Source organism: Astatotilapia calliptera, chromosome 2, assembly GCF_900246225.1.
Source record: "Astatotilapia calliptera chromosome 2, fAstCal1.2, whole genome shotgun sequence".
Taxonomy (NCBI): Eukaryota; Metazoa; Chordata; class Actinopteri; order Cichliformes; family Cichlidae; genus Astatotilapia; species Astatotilapia calliptera.
The window spans coordinates 32840480-32862458 of NC_039303.1; the positions used below are offsets into that span (position 1 = coordinate 32840480).

At 42.7% G+C, this 21979-nt stretch overlaps 2 protein-coding genes across 4 annotated transcripts in view; one reads left to right on the forward strand and one right to left on the reverse strand.

The window, feature by feature from the left end:
* Positions 1-21979, reverse strand: part of macrod1 (mono-ADP ribosylhydrolase 1) — a 148967-nt gene that overhangs the window by 91046 nt on the left and 35942 nt on the right. The gene's annotated exons all lie outside the window — the stretch shown is intronic.
* Positions 13659-19529, forward strand: flrt1b (fibronectin leucine rich transmembrane protein 1b). The gene is made up of 2 exons (XM_026143652.1): positions 13659-13782; positions 16500-19529. Exon 2 carries the CDS (start codon positions 16515-16517, stop codon positions 18714-18716), a length of 2202 nt encoding a protein of 733 aa, XP_025999437.1. The 5' UTR covers positions 13659-13782; positions 16500-16514; the 3' UTR covers positions 18717-19529.

Sequence of the window (21979 nt, forward strand, 5' to 3'; positions counted from 1 at the left end):
GGCCCTTAAATTACCCATCTGTAGGTGTTTCCTGTGCATGCCTCATTCTGAGCGAGACACAGACAGGAAGAGATTGAGAGAGAGACGGAAAACCCCTCAATCATATTTAATGGCACAATTTATCCACGTACTGTCACAAGACGATGTGTGTGTACGCAGGGCTGCATTTTGTGTTTTGCTGAGAGTCGGGGTATATCATAGCATCTCCTGGCACATTATACTGCAGGCAGATGGGTGTGCAGTTTCTCTGAGCGTATAAATTTGATGCATTCCTCCTGTGCTGATAGAGAACAGTGTTAGGCCAGCGTAACAGGCCGGTATTAAAGCTGTTTATGTTTCATTCAGGCACCAGCCAGGTCGCATCGTCCACTGCCGACGTGACGGAGGCCTCGGTCTAAATATGTTTTTAGGAATATTTTTGCTTTATTGCAGATGGCTGAGCAGAGAAATCACTCCAACATGGCGTGGGAGGATGTTACTCATAGCTTCAAGGGTGTCAGTCTGTAAAAACCTGCAATGAAACCTGCCTCACCCTTCCTTAAGGAGCTGCCAACCCACCTAAAAGCCTTCATCTGTGAGGTTTTCACTGGCTTTTCTGTGTATCGCCGTCTAATTACAGTTATGGAAGGCTTCTGTCCTGTGAATCATTTGAAATCTGAGTTTTCACTTTGCTGTTAAAAATGATCAAATTTTAATTGAAAGGCTAGGACTTTGGGGATAGGAGCAACTTCAGTCAGGGAATAAGAAAACTCATCATTAAGGCTGCGTATCTGTCTAACCCTAATTGGAGGTAGAGCGGGTGGGTGAATTAGCTGGGCTCAAGCTCACAGCGATGTGAATATATTGCAAGGACCCAAGGCCGCAGCCCTCAGAGAGCCCCTAGAGAGATAATACAGTTTATTTACCGCTTATGCATAAAAATCTGTGTGCTGTCTTTGTAGCCCCATAGTGTGAGGTCTGGCTGCTTTAATTATTAGCTGCTGTGTTTAAAATGAACCCGCCAGCGTTTTCATTATTCGCACCATATTTATGCAAAACACCTTCACTCTGGGTGTCGTGTGAGAGTTTGTGTGTGTGTTTTTGTGCGTGTGTGTGTTAACCAATCTTCTTCACGTCTCTCATCTCCACTGCTGTCGTCCCTTTGCAGCTCCCCTCCTAGACTCTCTAGTCCATCGCGACCCAACTTCTCCTCCTCCTCCTCTTCTTCCTCTTCTTCTTCTTCTTCTTCTTCTTCTTCTTTTCCCCTCTTCAGCAGCGCTCTCTCTCAAAGTCTTGTTTACTGCCTCCTCTGCCGTTCATTCTCTCTTTGGATACCGGCTTCCTTCAGGGCGAAAACTCTATAGTTCACTTTGTCTCCCTGTCCGCCTCCATCGACGCTCCCCCTCTTCCATCTTTCCTCTTTATCCTCTTCCTTTCATTCCTTTTTTTTCATCTTTTCTCTCCCTCTCAACAGAAGGTTTTGGGACCCATCTATTGAAATTTCCCATTTGCACTGCTTGCCTCTCAGTAGCTTATCACCGCTGGAGTTTTGTCCTTTTTGCTCAGAAGAAGCAGAGGAGGAGTCGTACAGGGAAGGAAAGAATGCACAGCAAGAAACATTTTAACCACACAGACAGACACAGACGGCAAAGGATTGAATTTAGAAAGTTTGTCTTCGATTTTCACGCTTTACTAACATCCCACCTAATAAACCATCAATAACCTGGCCTGAAATGAATAGACCTGCACATGAAAGGTAGGGCTGACCCATATTAAAGACATCAATGCTGATAGAATGAGATTTATTTCACTAATCATAATGCAACCAAAGATCCTATAATGAAATTCGGATGTAGTTCCTTTATTGTACTAACAAAATCACCCCAACAAAATTATTAGCTTTATTTTCACAAGTATGACAGCTCCCACGTCTACTGCAACAACAGCAGACACTTCTTTAGAGACACCAGGGTAGCTGTGGCCCTTTAGTACCCCCTGGACTCAGTGCAGACAACTCACCTCGCCAATATCACGGACACTTGGCAGATGGATGCTGCTGGCTTTATTAAAAAAAATTACACAACATTTCCTCTATGTAAGAATTGCAGACATGTAGCTATAATTGATAGCTGATTCATAAACAAAAGTGAAGTAAAATAATGAACTAAAAATGTAATTAAGTTAAGTTGTGAGTAAACAATACTCGGCTACTCAGGCGATACGTTGCCAGATTAGTTTAGATTTATAGCCCTTAAATCGATACGAGATTAATTATGTGTACAGACTATTGTTAAGATTTTAAAAAAAAAACTTAAACCTCTTAAATTTTGTTGTCAATAACATCATTGTCGGTCTTTGAAATTTTAAATCTGTCAGGGGGGGGGAAAAAAAGAAAAATCTGTTGGGCAAGTTGCTGGTCTGTTAGGGCCGTTAATGATGTTTCCATTAATCGTGTTCACTGGTGAGGCGAACTGAAGCCTCATTGATGAGTATTTTCTATTTCCACTCAGTATTTTCACATTAAAGTGCTAATAAAAGTGCACGAAAACACCTGCTGAGTTTTTTTTTTTTAAATTGTGAAGAAAATTCAGTCTATTCCACCTGCTCCCAAACCCAGTGACAGCACAACCCTATCCCCTAACCCTAACCCTGAAATAAATATCATTTATCCAGTTTGCCACAAACTTTTTTTTTTTTTTTACCTTTGTTGAAGGCAGACAACAGGGTTACCTGCAGCATGCACGGGTCAGCAGCATTTACTCCCTTAAAGCTTTAGTTATTGGATCATTTTTGAGATTTAAAGGATCAATACAATAAAAAAAAAACTACTGATACATTAAATGCTATATTATTATAGATTAAGCTAGCATATATTTATATAAATGTTAAGTAATTAAGGTGGCTTTTGTTTCTGAGCCAGTAAGATCCTCATCTTCCAGTGACGCTGGAGAAAAAAATATGTTAGTGTATGTTGTACCTTACATATGGTGTTTTAAGATAACTTAAATACTTTTTTTTTTAAATGGCTAAATTTCAACTTTAATTAGTATCAACAAATGTGATGGGGCATACAAAACGTATACACCACCAAGGCATACACCAAGACAGTCAAGCAGTTATGCAAAGATCCAACGTTTATTATCTTGCCTTGTAAATTTCTGTCCAAAGTATATTCTGAAGGATAAACTGGAAATAACGCACCATTTCAGCCCCATATCCTCTCAGGCGTGAGGGGATAGCCCCCGCTCAGCACAGCCACACACGACTGAGGTTGGACCAGTCCAGACAGCCAGCATAATTTGTCCCCTTAATGATGCTGGTGGCTTTTCCATCTTTGGCCTGTGGCGATAACAATGTGACGATCGTGATTGATCGGTGGAGTTTTCATCATTTATGAAACTCCTACAAATGGCAAGTTATCCATTTGCATCACTACTAAACCACGATAACTCAAAGATCACACTCAATTTATCGTCTGTAAATAAAAAACAAAGATAGATCAACTTAAATCTGGGGGTTTTTGTTTGTTTTTTTCAAAGTTAATCTAGAGGTGTTGAAACTTTAGCAGAAAACTGCTTCATTTACATAACAATAACTTTACCCATCTGTTGTAATAAAGTAATAATGCAAAAAGTTTAGTTTTACTTAACAAAGAGAGAAAATCTAAGATAAAGAAAGAAAGGGAGAGACCAAAAAAAAATGTAGAAACATGTAAATAGCAAACAGTAGGAGAAGGTGTTAAAGGGGATGAATGTCAGAGAAAAAAAACTGTTTGAAAACCTTTTAAATAATCTACAGATGCTCCTTAACACCTTCCAGCATCCTGAAGCAGTCAGCCAAGTGTATAAGCAAATTCAGAGCTAATTGACCTCAACACTATTCTGAGTGAGAGGAGAGAGATGGAGGGAAGCAGGCGGAGACAGAAACAGAGTTTGTACTGTGGTATGAACTGCCTTGAAGAGTAAGTGGGAGGTAGTGTTGTCACAGTGCATAATGGTGCTGCTTTCGTTATCACTGGCAACGAGGAGAAAAGAATAGAGAGCTGATGCGTTTGTGTGTCAGCGAGAAAGTCAGTCCACAGGCCAAAAGAGCAAGAAGAGAGACTGAGAGGGTGACGGTGTCGACGTTCGTTTCAGAAAGTGTGGAAAAGATCTGGAGAACTTTGTGTGTCTGTGTGTTTCAGAGGCATCCATTTTAGGGGAGCAGCTGGGTGGTGCGTAAACCACCCAAGCACTGATCTGCTTTAAGAAGCTGATCTTACCCAGTCACTGTGTTAAACACATTTGTCTTGACATTTATCAGAAGTGTGACATTTTTTCCCCTTCTCCATGTGTGCAACAACAAACGTGTTGGAATTTTCAGAGCACTGCTTCACATTCCTGCAGTTATGCAGTGAGGGATTCAGTCCTCAGCTTGAAATGGCCAAAACAAAAAGCAGCACAAAGAAAGACTGACATTTCACCGATTTCATTTTGCAACAACAGAAGAAGAAACAAAGAAAATATAAGTTTTGTTACACAAGAGAAATCAAATATGTAAGCAATAAAATTGAGATTTTCATTATTGTCACGCATAAACTCTTGTATCACAGCGCTAAACTACTGCACTTGGATCTCTGTACAAACATTTTGTTCCATTTCTGAGTGAATGAAACAAGTCAATTTCATGTTATTGCTGAACCTTCTGAATTTTAGTTACATTTTGTACCTCATATCTGGAAAATGTCCTAAAAAGCTCCAGTCTGTGACTCAGTCTCACTAAAGTAAAAGAGAGGATGGTAACTTCCTGCCTTTAGAGGAAAATCTGTAATTGTCGGGTGACTGCGTCAGATTTTCTTTGCTGTCGGAAACCAATTGCAAATCGCTGCGGCAGCCACTTTTGATCACAAGGTGTTTGCACAGGTCGCTAAACAATCACAGTCCAACTTAGACTCTCAGACAGACCATCACCATCTGTACATGTTTATTATGGTTTTATCTAACTGAAAGTTGTAAATATTGCTTGTGCATTACTAATGTAAAAGCCCAACAAGGGACAAGTGCTGGAAATTAGTAGCAGACTTCAATTCGATGTGCAGCACAGCAGTTTTATGTGCTCTGTTCTGGAATTACGTTAAACTGCATTTTCCCTTTCAAATAAATACATTGAACTGAACTGATCCAGTACATTGCAGTCAATCCGAGTTCAATGAAAGTATCTGCCACACATATCTACAGGAGGCTCGACTCAGTGGGTTGCCAGCTAGTTGTATTCTGGTTGTATTCCTGCATAAAAGGAAGGTTACTGAGCGCCTAGTTAATTTTGCAGCTAAACCGTCGTCCTGCAGCAGCTAGGTCACTATTTGTGGAGCAATTTCTGAATTTCCGGTAGTTAATATGAAATTTAATATCTGACAATAACACATTTGCAACACTGACGGCAACAGATTTGCCATATTTGCTGTATTAATAACAGCTAATCACCATATTATCACAAACAGATTCCACCTAATTGTTTGTGACCCCATTCGATCTCAGACTGGAGACTGACTCAGAGATTTTAAGTTCATTGTACACGGTCACAATAATTTCTGTCATGTTGTGGTCTCTAACCACTATTTTCCCCAAGTGTGACTGCAGCATTAGGCAATGCAAGTCCACATTTCATCTATTCAGACTAGGGATGCCCACCAAGCTTTGCATCAAGCCAGTAATGGACTTCCAATATTACCAGGGGAGGCTTTTTTCTTTTATTTCTAAATTTCTTTTTTTAGATGAATTTGGGAGAAGGAGGAGGTAGATTGGAATCATTCCAATGTCAATAAACGATCCTCATTATTACAAATACAATACTATTGGAGGTAACGCTTTTTAAAATAAAGAGTGCTTTCCCTCAATAGAAGCGCATACATTGCCATGTAATCCTCAGCAAATGCACTAATTATTTGCAGTTTTAAAGATGTTCTTCTTCAGTACAAACAAATGGGCTTTGGGCTGAGAGCCGCAGGCAGTTTAAGGAGGTCAGGAAGCATTGAGGGGCAGACCAACACTGTATTGGTTTTCTTTTCTTTTTTAAGGAAAGTGTTGTCAAAAGGATAATATTTCAAAAATAACTCCAGCCTCAACTGCTTGCCCTTTGTGCTCACTGCAACTAATCGATGAGAAGTCCGTGTAGAAATTAGCAGCAAAAATAGAGCCAACCCCAAGTGTGTGCATTACAACCAACTGTCAAAGTAACGCCAGATCAGAAAAAATATACTGTATTGAGCCTTTCCCTCCCTTTAGATGTTTGCTGATTATTCCTGCTTTGTCGCTTCCCTCATCTCTCTCCCTCTCCGCCCCTCCCTCTCATGCTAAATGGAAGCTGTGTGTTGCTGCGTTAGAAAGCTAGTCACATCCCTCTCGCTCTTCTTTTTAGCTCCTCTTAGAGTCTCTCCCTCTCTCTCCCCCTCTATCTTTTTCATTTCCCACCTCTACCTTTCTCTCTGTCTATCCTTGACACGCTCTCTGTCTTTTTCTTTCCCGCTCAGCTCCCTCCAGCCTTCGTTCTGTCCACGTCGACACCCTCGACTGATTCTGCCGGAGTCATGGCCTTCGGAGCCTGACAAGAATTCAGCGCCTGTGTTTGTGCAAGTGTGTGTGCGCGTTTGCGTGCAGGGGTGTATCTGTGTCTTCAAGCATCGATGAAATATGAGCTGTTAAATATGAATGCTGGGTTGTGTTCTGATGCCATACAGTCATGTCACTCATGCATGGAGTAGTTGTAAAAAACGTGCGTGTGCATAAACACTTACACGCTGCATTCATTGTGTATGACAAGTAACTGCGGAGCTTCTGTGGTATTACTCTGCATCACATTTGCTATCCATTTGTCTGATACTTGCCACACAAACACACACACAGAGGCAGGGCCTGGATTCAGGCTTCACTGACTTTAAACCTTGCACAGGCTGACAGTAATTTCTGCCTCCAAATTACATTCCAATGGCTTCATAAATCTGCTGCCTCCTCCTCTGCCTCTTTCTCTTTCCCCCATCTTCCTGCTTCTCTATCTTCCCCTCTTCTCTGCCGTCCCTGCTCTCTTTCTCCCTTTTACTCCAGCCTCACTTCATTTTTTTTCCCCTGTATAAACCTATACCCTCCTCACCTCCCTCTCCGCCTCTATTTCACCATCTCTCATTCTCCTCCCCCTCCTATCACTTGTTTTCTCGTTTCCCCACACTCCTTCTCACTGGCGCTGGCTCAGTAAATGAGAAACGGGGAGGCAGAGATGGGGAGGTTACGTGTGTGGGGTAGTTAAACAGTCACACACTCACACACATAAATCCATACAGATGCATACACACAGCTAACACAGACGTACACGCTCACGCGTGTGCTCACATGGGCACGCCGAGAGAACTCAGTATGTAAATACTCATGTGCGCAAGCACACAACCGCAGTCAAAACATCATAAACAGCACATTACCCTTTGATTGAAAGACGAGCAGTTGTGTTGCCATATATTTGCCGTGTCTCTAAATTGACTTGGGTGTGCGCACACGCATTTAAATGCACACACATGTGGACACGGTTTTAATGAGAGTGTTCATTTTACTGATAGCGCCTCTAGGTGAAATAATTGCCAGTGTTGGGCCCTGATGGCTAGTCCAAGTGTTCTCAGGCCAGTTGTCTTTATTGGCCATGGCGGGCCGCAAACACACCCCTCATCTCCCCAACTGCCGCTTTAACGGCTGCTCTGCTGCAGCCAGCGCACGCTTGCAATGAATACATGGCCTTAATATGCATAAGCACACAATGTAGACACCAAGTTACGCATTAATACTAAAACACACACATACACGCGCGCCCAGGCGGAGGCCAGCAGAGAACAATAGGCCGTCTGACAATGGGGCTCAGAGGAATTCTCTTTTCCATATTAATATTCAGCAGAGTGGATATGGAGAGAGTGTGTGTCAGCAGGGACACATGCTCATCAACCTCGCTAACACTGGGGTTAGACAGCCACATGATTACAAAGTACTCAGACTTTGGTCCCCAGCCCCGCAACTATTAATCCCTAACTCCTACTTCCTCACTTCCTCTGTCCTAGCTCACTCCGGCGCACAGAGCGAGCAAACTGCCAAGTATCACAGCTGTCACTTTTCTTTGCTTTCCATTTTCCCAATTATTCTGATCAGCCTGATGGAGCAAAGGGTGGATGGAAATGGAGATTTGATATCGTCAATTTCCTGCCACCCCCACTACAGTGTGTCAGATTTGTGACAGTGCAGCTAGAAGGTCATCTGGAGGAGGATTTGGAAAAGGTTTTGAGGTTGTTGTTGTTTTTTTTTGATCATGCTACTTAGCCTCAATGTCACCATTTCCTCTTTGCGAACCTCATGTCAGTACAAATGAATATGCCAGCAAAAACAGCTGTAGTACCACTCGTTATAGCTTCCAACCGCAAATCGTACAAGGTGACCACTAACAATGCACATGCGAATGCTCTGGCTGTATTCATGCACATATGTTACCACCATCTGTACATCTGTAGTCACACGAATCATTTTACTGTTCATCTGTACACTTTACTTTAACATAAAAGTATCCACAACGTAAAAAGATTTGTTTTGTTGTAGTCTTCAGTCGCTCTGAGCTCAGATGTGGATGCAGTATCTGTACAGAATCACACTTATTGGTTTATGCAGTTTTATTATCTCTAGCCTTCTTTATAAGCCTCTGCACCAAACAAAGAAAAATAAAACACTAATATCTGCTTATTACTACACAAAGGAAAGAGGAGTGAGAGCGTCTGAACAGCACAGATGCCACAGTGAAAGTCACATACTGTTGCCTGCCTGTAGGCTACACAGTTGTTGTAGACTGGCTCACAAGAGCTGAGTGACTTCTGTCCCCCTGAGGAACGAGATGTTCTCTCCGGTCTCTGTTATGCAAAAAGACAAAAAAAAAAATCGAGTACAACAGAAAAAACATGGAGTGAAGGGTCAGTCAGAAATGTTTTTGACCTCAGCACACGATATGGATTACTGCTTTCTTTTTAACTGCTTCTTTGTTTCAGTGACAGTGTGACATGTTATGTAAAGAGGATGACATAACATTAGAAGAAATAATATTACGATAGCAGACATCAGTTTGCTTTCTATATATAACCTTTCTACAGGCGAAAAGCTGATGAAATAAAGCGTAATTGTAAATTTAGTAAACTGCAACCTAAAACCTATATTAACACAGCGCCACCCACTTAACCTACAAACTTCTGGTGTACAAGGGGTAGCTAGTTAGAAGAAAAATAGCTAAAAGGGAAAGAATGTAAGCTGCACCACAGCTTAGCACAAGATAATTTGGGCTTTCTTGACCTCTCAGTAGAGTCCCAGAATGAAAATATGGAACTGGAAATGAGCATATCAGATATGGTTTGAAGTGTTTTATCCAACAAATGGTCCTAAACTCAAAATCTGCTATCAGTTAAGATTAAGAAAAGATAATAATTGTTCCCCCTTTGCAAGCTATAACCCCCACCTTGTTTTAAATTAACTTTTTGACTAATCAGCTAAGGCATGTTTCATCCAGAGACTAGTTGTAGACCACCTGGCAACTACCGGTTGCTAGGGAAAAACAAATGCTCCCAGAATAGTTGCAAGTAGTTGCTGGCAGTCATTCTAAAATCTACTGCCAAATCCTAGTCTCCAGGGTCACCAGTCAGTGACCCCAGATGATAACCGCCATCAACAACAGAAAAATGTGCATTCATCAACTGATTGGAGAGTGGTTGCAGACCAAGAAGAAAAGCGATATGCAAACCTGACACTAGACACCTTCGCCTTCAAAGAAAACGCAGTCCCTTTTGAAACATGATGGTTATTTCAGTAAGGTAGAACTTGTTATTTGACGTTCGCTTACTTGTTTTCATCAGACCTTTTCAACCTTCACTATCACTCGAAGAGTAGTTTTCATTTTTCCATTTTCATTGCCTGATATTGAAGGTCTGATCCCACCTCATATCATTCAATGACTTAACAGTGAAACAGCTGACCTCTCTTTTCTATCATACTTTTATATTCTACCACTAATTAGTGCATTTCTAGAAAATGTTTACATCAGAGGAATGAAACCACATGAAAGAGGAAATAAACGAAAACACTTGAACTTCTTTATCATTGTGACTCCATGTCAAAGTGTGTCCATTCGTGTTTTGTGTAACATCTTTCTACAAGGTTATTTTTAGACGGATTTCCTTTGAAAAGTGCTGCAATTTCCCTAATGTTCTCAAGCAGTTATGACTAACAAAAGTCATTACCTTGGTGAAACTTTCTCTAATCTTCCTCAAAACTCTGACAAACAGCCGTTTTCATACTCTGCCAAATGACTAGCATGTACTTTGCCTCCAAGCTCCTTGCTCTGATAGATGCTCCTTATGTCTGCTGTCCTCCCATCACACTCCCACTAGTTAGGCTTGCTTCCATCAAAAAAAGTTTTAAGGACAGCCTTGACATCACACAGATAGAGCTTCACATATTGATGTCTAATGACCAATGGCAGTGAGCTGTGGAGATGCTGCTGATGCTCAATAGTCACTTCTTGTCCAGTGCAGGCAGACGTTTTGCCTGCAGTATGCAAAGATTAGTGCAGAGTCTAAGAGTAGTTGGCTCAGAAATTATAGCTAAGTAAAGCGACTAGCTTTAAAATGACAGTTCACGTTATTAAAGGTGACATCTGCTGTTAATACGTGACTGATGACATCCAATTAGTGTTTATTTTTGTAGCTACTTTAAAGTCCAAAAATGCAAACTGTTAGACCTTAACAAATTACAAATGAACTGAATAACAATGAGTACCGCACCAAGTCCTTGCTTAGACCATTATCTCATTTCTCCTTAATGCCAATAACAAAGTCGACACATTTGGCAAAAACACTGCCTCTTTATCATTCTGCCCCACGTCGCTTGATTTTCATTATGCGAGTTAGCCACAGTCTGCACATATGAATAAGTTTACTAGGCATCAACTGGATATCAATCTGAAGACGTCCTATAAAAAGGATCATTTATCTCGCCAAACACCTCACTGAACTGCACATCCAGTTTCCATCTGTGGAACCAGTTACATCACATGGGAAACAAAAACCTGTACACCATCGCCCTGAGTGCACAGCTTTTAACAGCCCTCGAGGATGTACAGGAGTACAGACATAAGCCTGTTGACCAAGTTCTTCTCAGCTGCAGCGCGTGTCCTTTGAAAATGAAAATGAGGACGCCTTTATTTGTCTCTATTTGTGTTTAAGCAAACTGGATGATAATTTCCCAGTTGGCGATGTAGTCTACTTACTTTGGGATGAAGTGAAGAGGCGAATGTGAGCAGCAGAGCAGTTAATGGCCTTGATGAATTTGTCTCTGTACACTCAGTATGCCTGATGAAAACCTTATATCTCTAAAACCAGTGTTCACTGGGGGTTTGATTCTGCACATAAGATACAGGCACTTAGTGCGTGATGGTTAATAAAAGCTCAAAAGATTTGTCTGAAGAGAAAAACACAAAAAAAACAGATATAAAATATGGAGTTACCTTAATGGGAGGTTTGTGTCTACTGGGAGCACAGTGCTGTGCATATGCAGTGGTGACCTTCAGGAAGTATTTTCACGAGGTACTTAATTTTAAGAGGTATAACCATTCAGATGGGGATAATTATTTAGCCTGTACCTTTTAGGATTCTGTATTGTGCCAACATTAAGACTCAACAGCACATGGTGGCATCATTTACACAAAACAGGTGTAACAAATGAAGATATATTAGAAGATGTTTCATTTACGGCACATTAAGCATTAAGCCAATATTTAAAATATTCTTTTTGTGGAAATATAATAAACTCTATGATCATTACCACAACAGATTTATGAGAACAATTCCCCTTTATTAACCAGAATCCATTTCTTTAAATTAGTTTAAGGTTGGTGATTTTAAACTGGCCATATGTCTAAGTGTGAATGGTTTTCTGTCTCTCTGTGTCCTGTGATAGAGTGGTTATTACCCCACCTCTCACCCAAAAACAGCTGTGACAAGCTCCAGTGGTTAAGAAAATGAAGCTTTTAACATCGCTTAAAATAAGAGTTAAAAACTACAAGCCGACTCAAACTTAAGAGGCTTTCGTTAAAATGTAGATACACGAATGACTTAAAGTGACTCGCTTGGCCCCAAAGCCAATGACATAATGTATTTTATGCAACTTCTAAGACACGTTACTTCAGAAGACTCAGTCTTAATTCTTGGCACATCTTGAAATATTTTAGCATAACTTCTACAAGTGTCACCATCATCATTATCACGCGGCTCACTTATTTTGATTAAGCTGTATTTATGCAGCTACATTTGTTGTGCATGCATTTGCATGTTACATTTTGAAACAAAAGGCTTGTAGACAGCACTGTCCATCCATCCATCCATCTTTTGAAGCGATCTTCCATCAAAATCTGTGCCACGTCTCTCTGGCTCTCTATTATAATGTCTCTGGTTCCATTAGCATCATACAGTAATCCAAAATTTGTAAAGAGTGTCGTGAACTGAATCAGTGACCTTTAATCCTCCTTGTTGTGCACTCTCTTTTCACGTCTGATGTGTTACAAATGGCCCATTGTATCAGACAGATTTTACCTCGTTGCTCAAATGCATCTCCAAATGAAGCCTCTAATACTACTCTTGCCTGCTGTCTCTTTTCAGGTCGGCGCTCACTAACACTCAGCCAGCTGTCCTGCTGAAGTTGACACCAGTGAAGTCTACCTTCAGGATACAAAGGCTGTCCATTTCCACCAACTCTTCACACTGAGCCAGCCCATCACAGCACTCCTTAAAGCGGACGGTATACAATACATGCTGTCATCTGGCTTTGCTGAAGATGATCTGTGTGAACTGAGAAGGAAGTGATCAAACATTTAACAGAGGAGAGAGTGCTTGAAACTGAGGGAGAAGGAGAAAGGAGCTTTTCCCTTGAATCCTGCTCATACAGTCGGCACTCTTACTGAGGCCAGCCTGTCCATCACTGCCTTAAAAAGTGCTCATTACTATCACTGAACCGTGAAGTGCATGTTGTAATAATTGTTATAGTACAGCTCTAATAACAGATCAAGGACACTTTGTTGGATTTTTCCGAGCTGTGAAAAGCGTACTTATTCTCATTTTCCTCACGCCGATCATCTATTAAAACCACTACCTGTCTATTTGAAGCAAGTGCCGCTCGGTACAGTACTATTTTTGCATGACCCACTGCCTGCATGAGTAACCAGGGTCGCTTTTGACTTCGAAGAAGGACCCTTGAGCCCACAACCATCTTCTGACTGTCTGCCCAACTGTAGCATTTGAGTGTGGGGGGGGTGGCTGTTTCAGAATTAGGCCTCTGGACACTTGCTGAAGATGACTTGAGTTGGCAGGCCTAAAAGCCCCTTACCAAGAGAGAGAGAATTTGACAGCAGGACACACACACACACACACACACACACACACACACACACACACACACACACACACAAAGAAGACACAAATGTGGATGCCGAGGCGGCTTTGAGCCATGCTGGTGTTGCTACTTGTGGAGCCCTGGAGTACAGGCTATCATCATCCCTATCATCATTCACCCAAGCTGAGGAAGATTCAACGGCCCGAAGGAAAGAGGCTACACTTCTGAACGATTCGAAGGAGACTGAAATTGTGCTAACACGCAGAGATCCACAGCAACATCCTCAATAACCCATATAAACACTAATACTCCCCTCCACAAATCCTTGATAGAGAAAAACAAGGCTGCGGCAGGCGTGAAAGGCACAGACACTGAACAGGTGAGCAAGCCCTTGGCAATCACATCCTGGGTCGATCAGACCTTTCACACACACACGCACGCACGTACACTTCATTCATCACAGTGAGGAACACTACACTTACATCTTGCTTTGAGCTACAGGATAGGAAGGAAGACACTAGAAAACACACACCAGCTCTGTGCTCCTTTACTTCAGAACATGATTAAAATGTTTGTGGGAAGTGGGGGGTCAAAAACAAAAAAAAACACAAGGGAGCGGAAAGGGAATGCCGAGGCAAGAATGCCGAGGGAGTAAGAAAGAGACGGGAGTGGTGGAGGAGGAAGAGATTTGGGGGAGAGGTGCATCTAAATGAAAAACAGAAACTAAGTTGCAGTGGAGGAGAGGACAGGAGAGGAAGCGGAGAGCCGATTGATCCAATCTCAGTGTGCAGGAATCAACGGACGACTGAAGAGGAAACGATAAAAGAGGATTAGAGAGATAGAAACAGGGGAGGAGAGGAGGAGGATGACTGCACGGACACTTCTGTAAACAAACCTGAAAGTAGATATAATGAAAGATTATCAAGGGGAGGTGGGCGGATTGGAGAGGTACACGGCGTGATAAAGATGCAGCGAGAGAGAGAGAGAGCGAGAGGATGGACGAGGGAGGGGAGAGAGACGAGAGAAAAATCAGGATCATTAAAAGAACGTGTCGATGGGAAACCTTGGCATGTGGGCAAGAAACACACATGCCAGCTTGTGCCAAGAGGATGTTTATGAAAGGGAAGCAGGGATAGTGTGGCACTGAAACATATGCTAGTTGATATTCATAGAGCATCCCAATATGGTCTCAGCTCGTACCTTGACAGCCCCTCTTGTGTGTATGTGTACCTCTTTCTTTCTTTTTCTGTCTCTCACATGCCGGGGAAAGAAATAGTCAGATTCGAGCTAAAAATACTATTAAGAAAAGAGAAAAATCAAGTCTGGGTCCACGTCGAATTAGGTGGCACACACTCTTTTTCACCCTGACATATCAAATGCTGCCGGTGTCGAGCTGAGACAGGAGCTAGTTGTTGTTGATACAGATCTTTCTCTCATACACAAACGCACACATGCATCAGAGGCACACACACAAGCATGTACAGGTACACAAATGCGGCTATTTTTACATCCATCTCACAGAATAGAAAAAAATGACACCAAACCAATATTTGGAGCCATTATTCTTTTTCCAGCTGATAGTGACTTCAGTCTTCACTGCCAGGAACTCATTTCCCCCTCTCTCCTCCTCCTCCTGACTGTCCTACTGTCCATCTGTCTCCTCGCCTCCACCCCTCCCTCCTTGCCTCTCAACTATTGTTGCCATCTCTCGTTTGCTTTGCATGGATTTTGACTGCAGCCAAGGGGCAATTTTACATGTAGCACAGAGTTCACATACAAACACACACGCACAAACATGCATGTGCAGAAGGGGCGGAGAAAGGGGGGGGGGGGGGGGAAACTTGCCTTTAGAGGATTTGTTTATCAAATGTGCTGTCAAATCATGTCAGGCATTTCACATCAGGGCACATTTTCCAGCCTCGGGCTACTTAAAAGAAAGGATTCAAACACGAGGACGCCACAATGCAATTTCCACAACTTTCACCACTGTATATTTTTCATATTCTAAATATAGTGAGCCGTGAATGTGCACGTACGGAGATCATTTTATCTGAATTGTAAATTCATGTTATTGATGTTGGTGTCAAGGATTTGCAAGGAGACAAATCATAAAACATCGACCAAGGAACCTATTAATGTTGCAGAAAAATGCTTCTCTGTAAAACATCTCACTAAAACATTTCTGGGGATTTCAGGACCACTTTCCTGAATAATTTATAGAAATTTCACGAACAATAACAACTGAGTGAAACCATGCATTATACATGTCAGCTTGTACTGAGACTTCTGTATGTGAATGCTTTGTGCTCAGTACATTTGTTTATTTGTGTGAGCAAATTTCTCAGTGTGTGTTTTGGTCACGACCTCTGATAGATAAATTGTGTTTCTGAGTATACAATATGAAACCTAAATTTCTCTGCTTTTCTTCTATATTCTCTTCAGTTTTATCATATATATTTATTAGGGGTAGATATAGGGCAATAACAACAAGTTTAGTAGTTCTGCTACTCTCTGAGCCATCAACTGGACTGTGGGCAATTAATCTGATTTCCTCCTCCCCGATCTCGCCTCCATTTTAGTTTCATGTCACTCACTCCATTTCAGTTAATCTCTGTGGAAGAAAAAAAAAACTCCTCTTCACTTATTTTCCCTTCCTTCAAATGTCACTGTCCAATTTTCTCCATTTCTGTCGTCCCTTTGCTTTCTCCGATTCTCGTAATCCTCTTCGTCCAGTCAATCCACCCCTCATCACACTCTGTCTCTAAATGTGCGTTTGTCTTTTGCTTGGTCGCCCTGACCCATATAATAGTGGGCAGCTTCTTATAAGTGCATCTGATGATTCAATCCCCAAATCTTTTGCACTTTAGAGATTTAAAGAGACTCTACTTTTATCAGCAGGTAGAAAACACAGCACTTTGGTCGAGTAATTTTGGAGATAGACCCCACAGCGAAACTCTATCTCGCTCTGTCTCGTCCTTCTTTTTTGCTTCCCTATTTGAATATAATGAATTTTTTTTTCTCCATTCATTTTAGAATCATTGGGTTTCAGTGTCTGTACTTTGTTTTGATCCAGTTTTCCATTTTCTCTCCTATCAGGAGCTGTGCGCCACCATGGCAGCTGAGAGTGTTGCAGAACTCCGCGATTGGCTCTTCCTGCTCCTCCTGTGCCTCACCTTATTGGCTGAGGTGCTGGAACTGGCGGCAGCGGCAATTGCCATGGAGACGGGAGAGGGAGACGAGGGCATAGTTTGCCCCTCGGTTTGCCGCTGCGACGAGGGTTTTGTCTACTGCAATGACCGTGGCCTCAGCATTATTCCTCCGCTGCCGTTAACGGCTGCCATCCTGTACTTACAGAGCAACCGCCTGAGTAACGCCGGGCTGCCACCGTCGCTGGAACGCAGCACTTCCATACGAGTGATTTACCTGTATGCCAACCAGTTGGATGAATTTCCTATACACCTCCCGCCTTCATTACGGGAGCTCCATTTGCAGGATAATAATATACGAACGTTACCGCGGTCGGCTCTTGCCAAGTTACCATTACTAGAACGTTTACACCTGGATGATAACTCGATATCCACCGTTAGCATCCAGGACCGAGCCTTTTCTGGGACCCCACGGCTTCGACTGCTGTTTCTGTCTCGGAACCACCTGTCAAGCATCCCCGCAGGCCTGCCAACATCCTTGGAAGAGTTGCGACTGGATGACAACAGAATCAGCACCATCCCTACTCATGCCTTCCGTGGGCTCTCCTCTCTGAGACGCTTGGTCCTGGACGGGAACCTGCTGGCCAACACACGCATAGCAGATGACACCTTTTCTCGTCTTTCCAACCTGACTGAGCTTTCACTGGTCAGGAACGCTCTGCAGTCTCCACCTGCCAACCTGCCTTCAGCTCACCTTGTGCGACTCCATTTGCAAGACAATGGTATGACCCACATCTCGAGGGGGGCGCTAGATGGGATGCGGCGGCTGCAGAGGCTGGACCTGTCGGGGAATAATCTCACCACTCTGCCCCGGGGACTTTTTAAGGACACAGAAAGCCTGGAGCTGCTATTGCTGCGAGGAAACCCCTGGTACTGCGGCTGCAACCTTCGCTGGCTCCATGCCTGGCTGCACGGTCGGGGGGCGGCGGTTACAGTTAGGGGTCTAACCTGTCAGGGGCCTGAGCCTGTAAGGGGTCAGGCCCTTAGAGACCTAACTTCTCTGATGGAGCAGTGTGAAGGTCCCCCTCCTGTTCCTAATACTGGAATAGGGATGAACCCAGCAGACAAAGATGGAGGAGATGAAGATGGTGTTGGAGGGGGTCAAGCAGTGGCTTCAGTCCCCCATGGCAGCACCACCACTACCTCTCTGCTCATCCCCACACAGGGTTCTCTTTTCACCCTGCGAGCTAAGCGGCCAGGCCTAGTTATGCCTCTGCCCCCAGGTGAAGGAGGGCACGTATCTGGAGAGGCACTGGAGCTGACTGTAAAACCTCTCTCTTCAGACAGCGTGCTGGTGAGTTGGCTTTGTCCAGAGCCGGCACCCTCCTTCCGCCTGTCGTGGCTGAGGCTGGGCAGCAGTGCAGCTCTCGGTTCAATAACAGAGACTTTGGTACCTGGAGAAAGGAGGCAGTATCTTCTAACCCAGCTCACCCCACGCTCCCATTACCTCATCTGCCTGCTGCCATTACGACAGGAAACTTCCTTTGGGAGCCCCAGCATGGGTTCGTCTCGAGCTGTCAGCACGGACACGGACAGTAAAGACTCAGCCCCGGCCTGTGCACAGATAGAGACTGGAGATGCTCTGGCACACTCAGGAGAAGAGGGCTCAGATAAAAAGGGACGAGACTCAGAATTAACAGCCCTGCCACTGGCTGGGATTATTGGGGGTGCCACAGCATTAGTGAGCCTTCTGTTAATCTTTGGCATCTTCTGCTGGTATGGACAGAGATCAGGTTACATATCCGGGGACTCGGGCTCATACAACAGGGGCCGGGGAGGAAAACATTATGATGACTATGTAGAGTCAGGCACCAAGAAAGACACTTCCATCTTAGAGATCAGGGCCCCTCCTGCAGGGTTTCAGATGACAGCTATGGCCCATCAGCCTGTTCAGCCTAAGCTGGAGGATGTCACCTACATCCACACCATTTTCCCCTCCTCCTCCTCCTCTTCCTCCCAAGCTAACGGGACCTACCGGAGCAGTCACGGAGCTGGCAGCCTAAATGGCACCATCCTCAGCCAAACCAGCCACCATCGTGTTACATATGGCACCAACCGTGGCTACAGAGAGGGTGGCATCCCTGACATAGATTATGCCTACACGTGATGATACAGGGACGCACTCCCTGAGCCACGAAAGCCCTGTTGGCTAGTGGTTATTTTGTCCTTGGTTTCCAAAGTACCCTCTGTGCCTCTGCTGGTTCAATTCTGATTGGTTTGTTAAGTAGAGAATTTCTGCTATGTTAATTGGACAATTGCTAGAGTGACAGAAGTGTAAGTCCTACTATACTCTTCTACTGTATAAATACAATTTATAGTAGGCCCTTCTTTCAGCGCTTCTTATAAATGGTTACAGTTTCTCTTTTGGATATCTCAGTGTCTTTCAAACCTACTGTTCTTCTCAGCTAATGATAATACACAGTAAATTATTTGAGGTTGATATACTAGGCTTAGCTGATTTAGAAGGAGATATATTTATAATATGGGGAAAAGGCACTTGATGTGTATAGAGATAGGTCTCAAATCTTCCAACCAACTGTAAGCTTTGTGCTGTATAGATAAAAGGGATGACAGAGGAAGAAATCAATGGTTGTTATAACCCACAGATGACAATGCATCATGGTTGACATGAAAAGATGTGTTCCAAGCCCCTTCCTTTCCTCTGGTTTATTCCCCTCCTTTTTAATTTTTTCCTCCTTTCCGCCTCTTTTTTTTTTTTTTCTTCAGCTGAGGCTCTTTCCTTTTATTTCTCTTGTGTCTTTTGTGGTGCTGTGAGCAGAGGACGACTTTGTTCTCGCCAAGGGAGCTGACAGCAGTGATAACAGTTCTGACAGAGACGAGAGACACAAACCACAGCACGAGGAGACTAATGAGAGTGAGAGAGAGAGCATGTGTTTGGGTGGGGGTGATGGATGGATGGATGGATAGATGGATGGATGGAGAAAACATCAAAGGAGATGAGAAAAAAAAAGAGGGTGCGGAGCTGTGTTGGGGGGAATGTAGACGCAGAGAGAGGTGTGTTGGCTTCAGGCAAAGAGCGAGGACAGAAAAGGGGAGCTAAGTGGAAAAAAGGGCGTGTGACAAATGCAGCAGCAGGAGGTAAAAAAGCACACAAAGAGGAAAAAAGGTGGGGGATCAAGAAGGGAGTGGGTGGTTAAAGAAGAGGGTTGACAACTGGAATAATGTGACATCATAGTCCAAAAAAGAAGAGAAAAAAAAAGAATGAAGTTTTTGCCCACAGTGTACCCACTGCACTCAGCACATGCCGAGTGATAACAGAGTGCATGCTTCCTTCAAGGACTGTTTTCAGGTGCCTGTGATCATTGAAATTCAAAGATGAATTTAACATTTCTCGGTAGTTACCTTTCACCTCGTGTATCTTTTTTTTAAAATAAACAGCACATTTCAGGATTTTAAAAACATCGGTAGGACAACAACAAGGACAAGAAGCACGGCGAGACAATCTGAGTAAAAAATACACTGATTGCCAAGACCACAGGACAACAGACAAGCCTGACAAGAACGACTATTATTGTAAAAAAAAAAAAAGGAAGAAAAAAAACTTCATCTTGGAATTTCAGCACTGCATGTACCCAGTTTTTATTGTGGTCTGGTGTCATTATTAAATTATCTTTGCAAATGAAATGAAAGAATCCTAATCACACATCTTATTATAGTAACCCATTATCTTCTAGAGGATGGCTAAACCTTCTTAATTAAAAATAAGTTTTAGCAGCTGACACTTTTTTTGGTGGAAGTTGGAACGGCACTGGTCTGATTACTCTTTGTTAAAATCCACTCTTAACAAATCTATTCGACTACAGCGGGGGAAAAATATTTTTCTCTGTGTTTATTTAAAAAGAGAGTAAGAATGATTTGTATATAAAGACCTCTATTAGTGGCTTACAATATATTGATTGACTACAGCAAAAATACCAGACAGGAATCAGGAATCAGTTAAAAACACCTGACCAAACTGTAAAACTCCCAAAATTAAAAATTTTAATATTTTATCCCTCTGTGTAAACAAATGCCAAATGTTTCCCTGTTGCAGCTTCCCAATTTTAAGTATTTGCAGTTTTTCTCAGTCTTATTACTCAGTAAATTGAAAATCTTTATCTCTTTTTACTGTTAGTTAAATGAACCAAGCAGTTCAAAGACATTACCCCAGGGTGCAGGAATCTAAGACAGACGTTTTTCCACAATTGCCTCACGTTGTATGGACCAGATGATTCAAGTGGACCTATTCTGCTCATTTCCAGCCTCATATTTTTATTCTTCGAGCACCAGAGTTGCTTTGCATGAATTACAATCCAAAATTACCGTCATTTATCTCGGTGCAGCCCCTCAGTTCACCCACTGTCTGAGATGAGCCACTTCAGCTCCCTTTCCTGTGCCCCTCAGAGGGTTTGAACAGCAGACTGGTGGGAGTGCTGTGCTCACAACTAGAGCTGTGTGCCTGTGATGACCATATTATAGAGATCGCCTCGTATTTGATATGAACAGATCAAAGAGTAGAAACAAAAAAATAACAGAGCAATTTGAAGTTAGTTTTTTTAAGGCCCACGTTTGAAATAGGGAAGCGCATAATAGGTCCTCTTTAATCAGTTAATTTAGATCAACAATGAAATTGTGGCCTTTCCTCTTACACTGTCATATACAAAGGCAATTCATTTACTTGTATTATAATAAAGATTAGCTGAATTGGAGAAACTAAAACAACTAGTATAATCACACCTGATCTAGTGCATTCTGGGAGGTGAAACGTATAAGTTGACTCAGGTCGTGTGGTTTTATAGGCCTTAGCACAGCATAGACACTATGTTCTGGTGACTGGGATCACAGCCTGACCGCTACACTGTGCAATTCAACTCAAAGACAACCACAGGGAAACGAGCGACCCCCTGCTTTCTGACCGCCTCTCGCTGACCACACTAATGTACTTTAAGGCAGGAGGAACATCAAAGAAGACGCTAATAAAATACAGCCAGAGATTAACAGGAAGAGGAAGAGGAGAAGGTAGAGAGAGAAAAATAAAGGGGGAGAGTGGAGAGGGGTGATTTAGATAGAGCCTGTAAGTGTTGAAACCTAAGTCTTACTTTGTGTAGCTCTCTTTCTCTTTTTCAACCTGTGTTACAGTGTACCAGTAATATTGGAAGAGCTCCGGTGTGGGTTTTTTAGGGTTGTTTTTTTTTTTTGCATTTGTTTTATTATTTTTTTTAATTTTTTTAAAAGCACTGAAGCTTCCTTTCATTCTGTGTAGAGATCCTTTTCCTTTAAAAGTGTCACCCTCAGATGTGATAATGAAAACACTCTTATGTATAAACATAAAAAAAGGGTGCAAAACGCTATTCCATTTATTGGTCTGTC

What these genes read in the sequence shown, in the direction of transcription:
- flrt1b (XM_026143652.1), top strand. Translation starts at nt 16,515, where the DNA reads ATGGCAGCTGAGAGTGTTGCAGAACTCCGCGATTGGCTCTTCCTGCTC.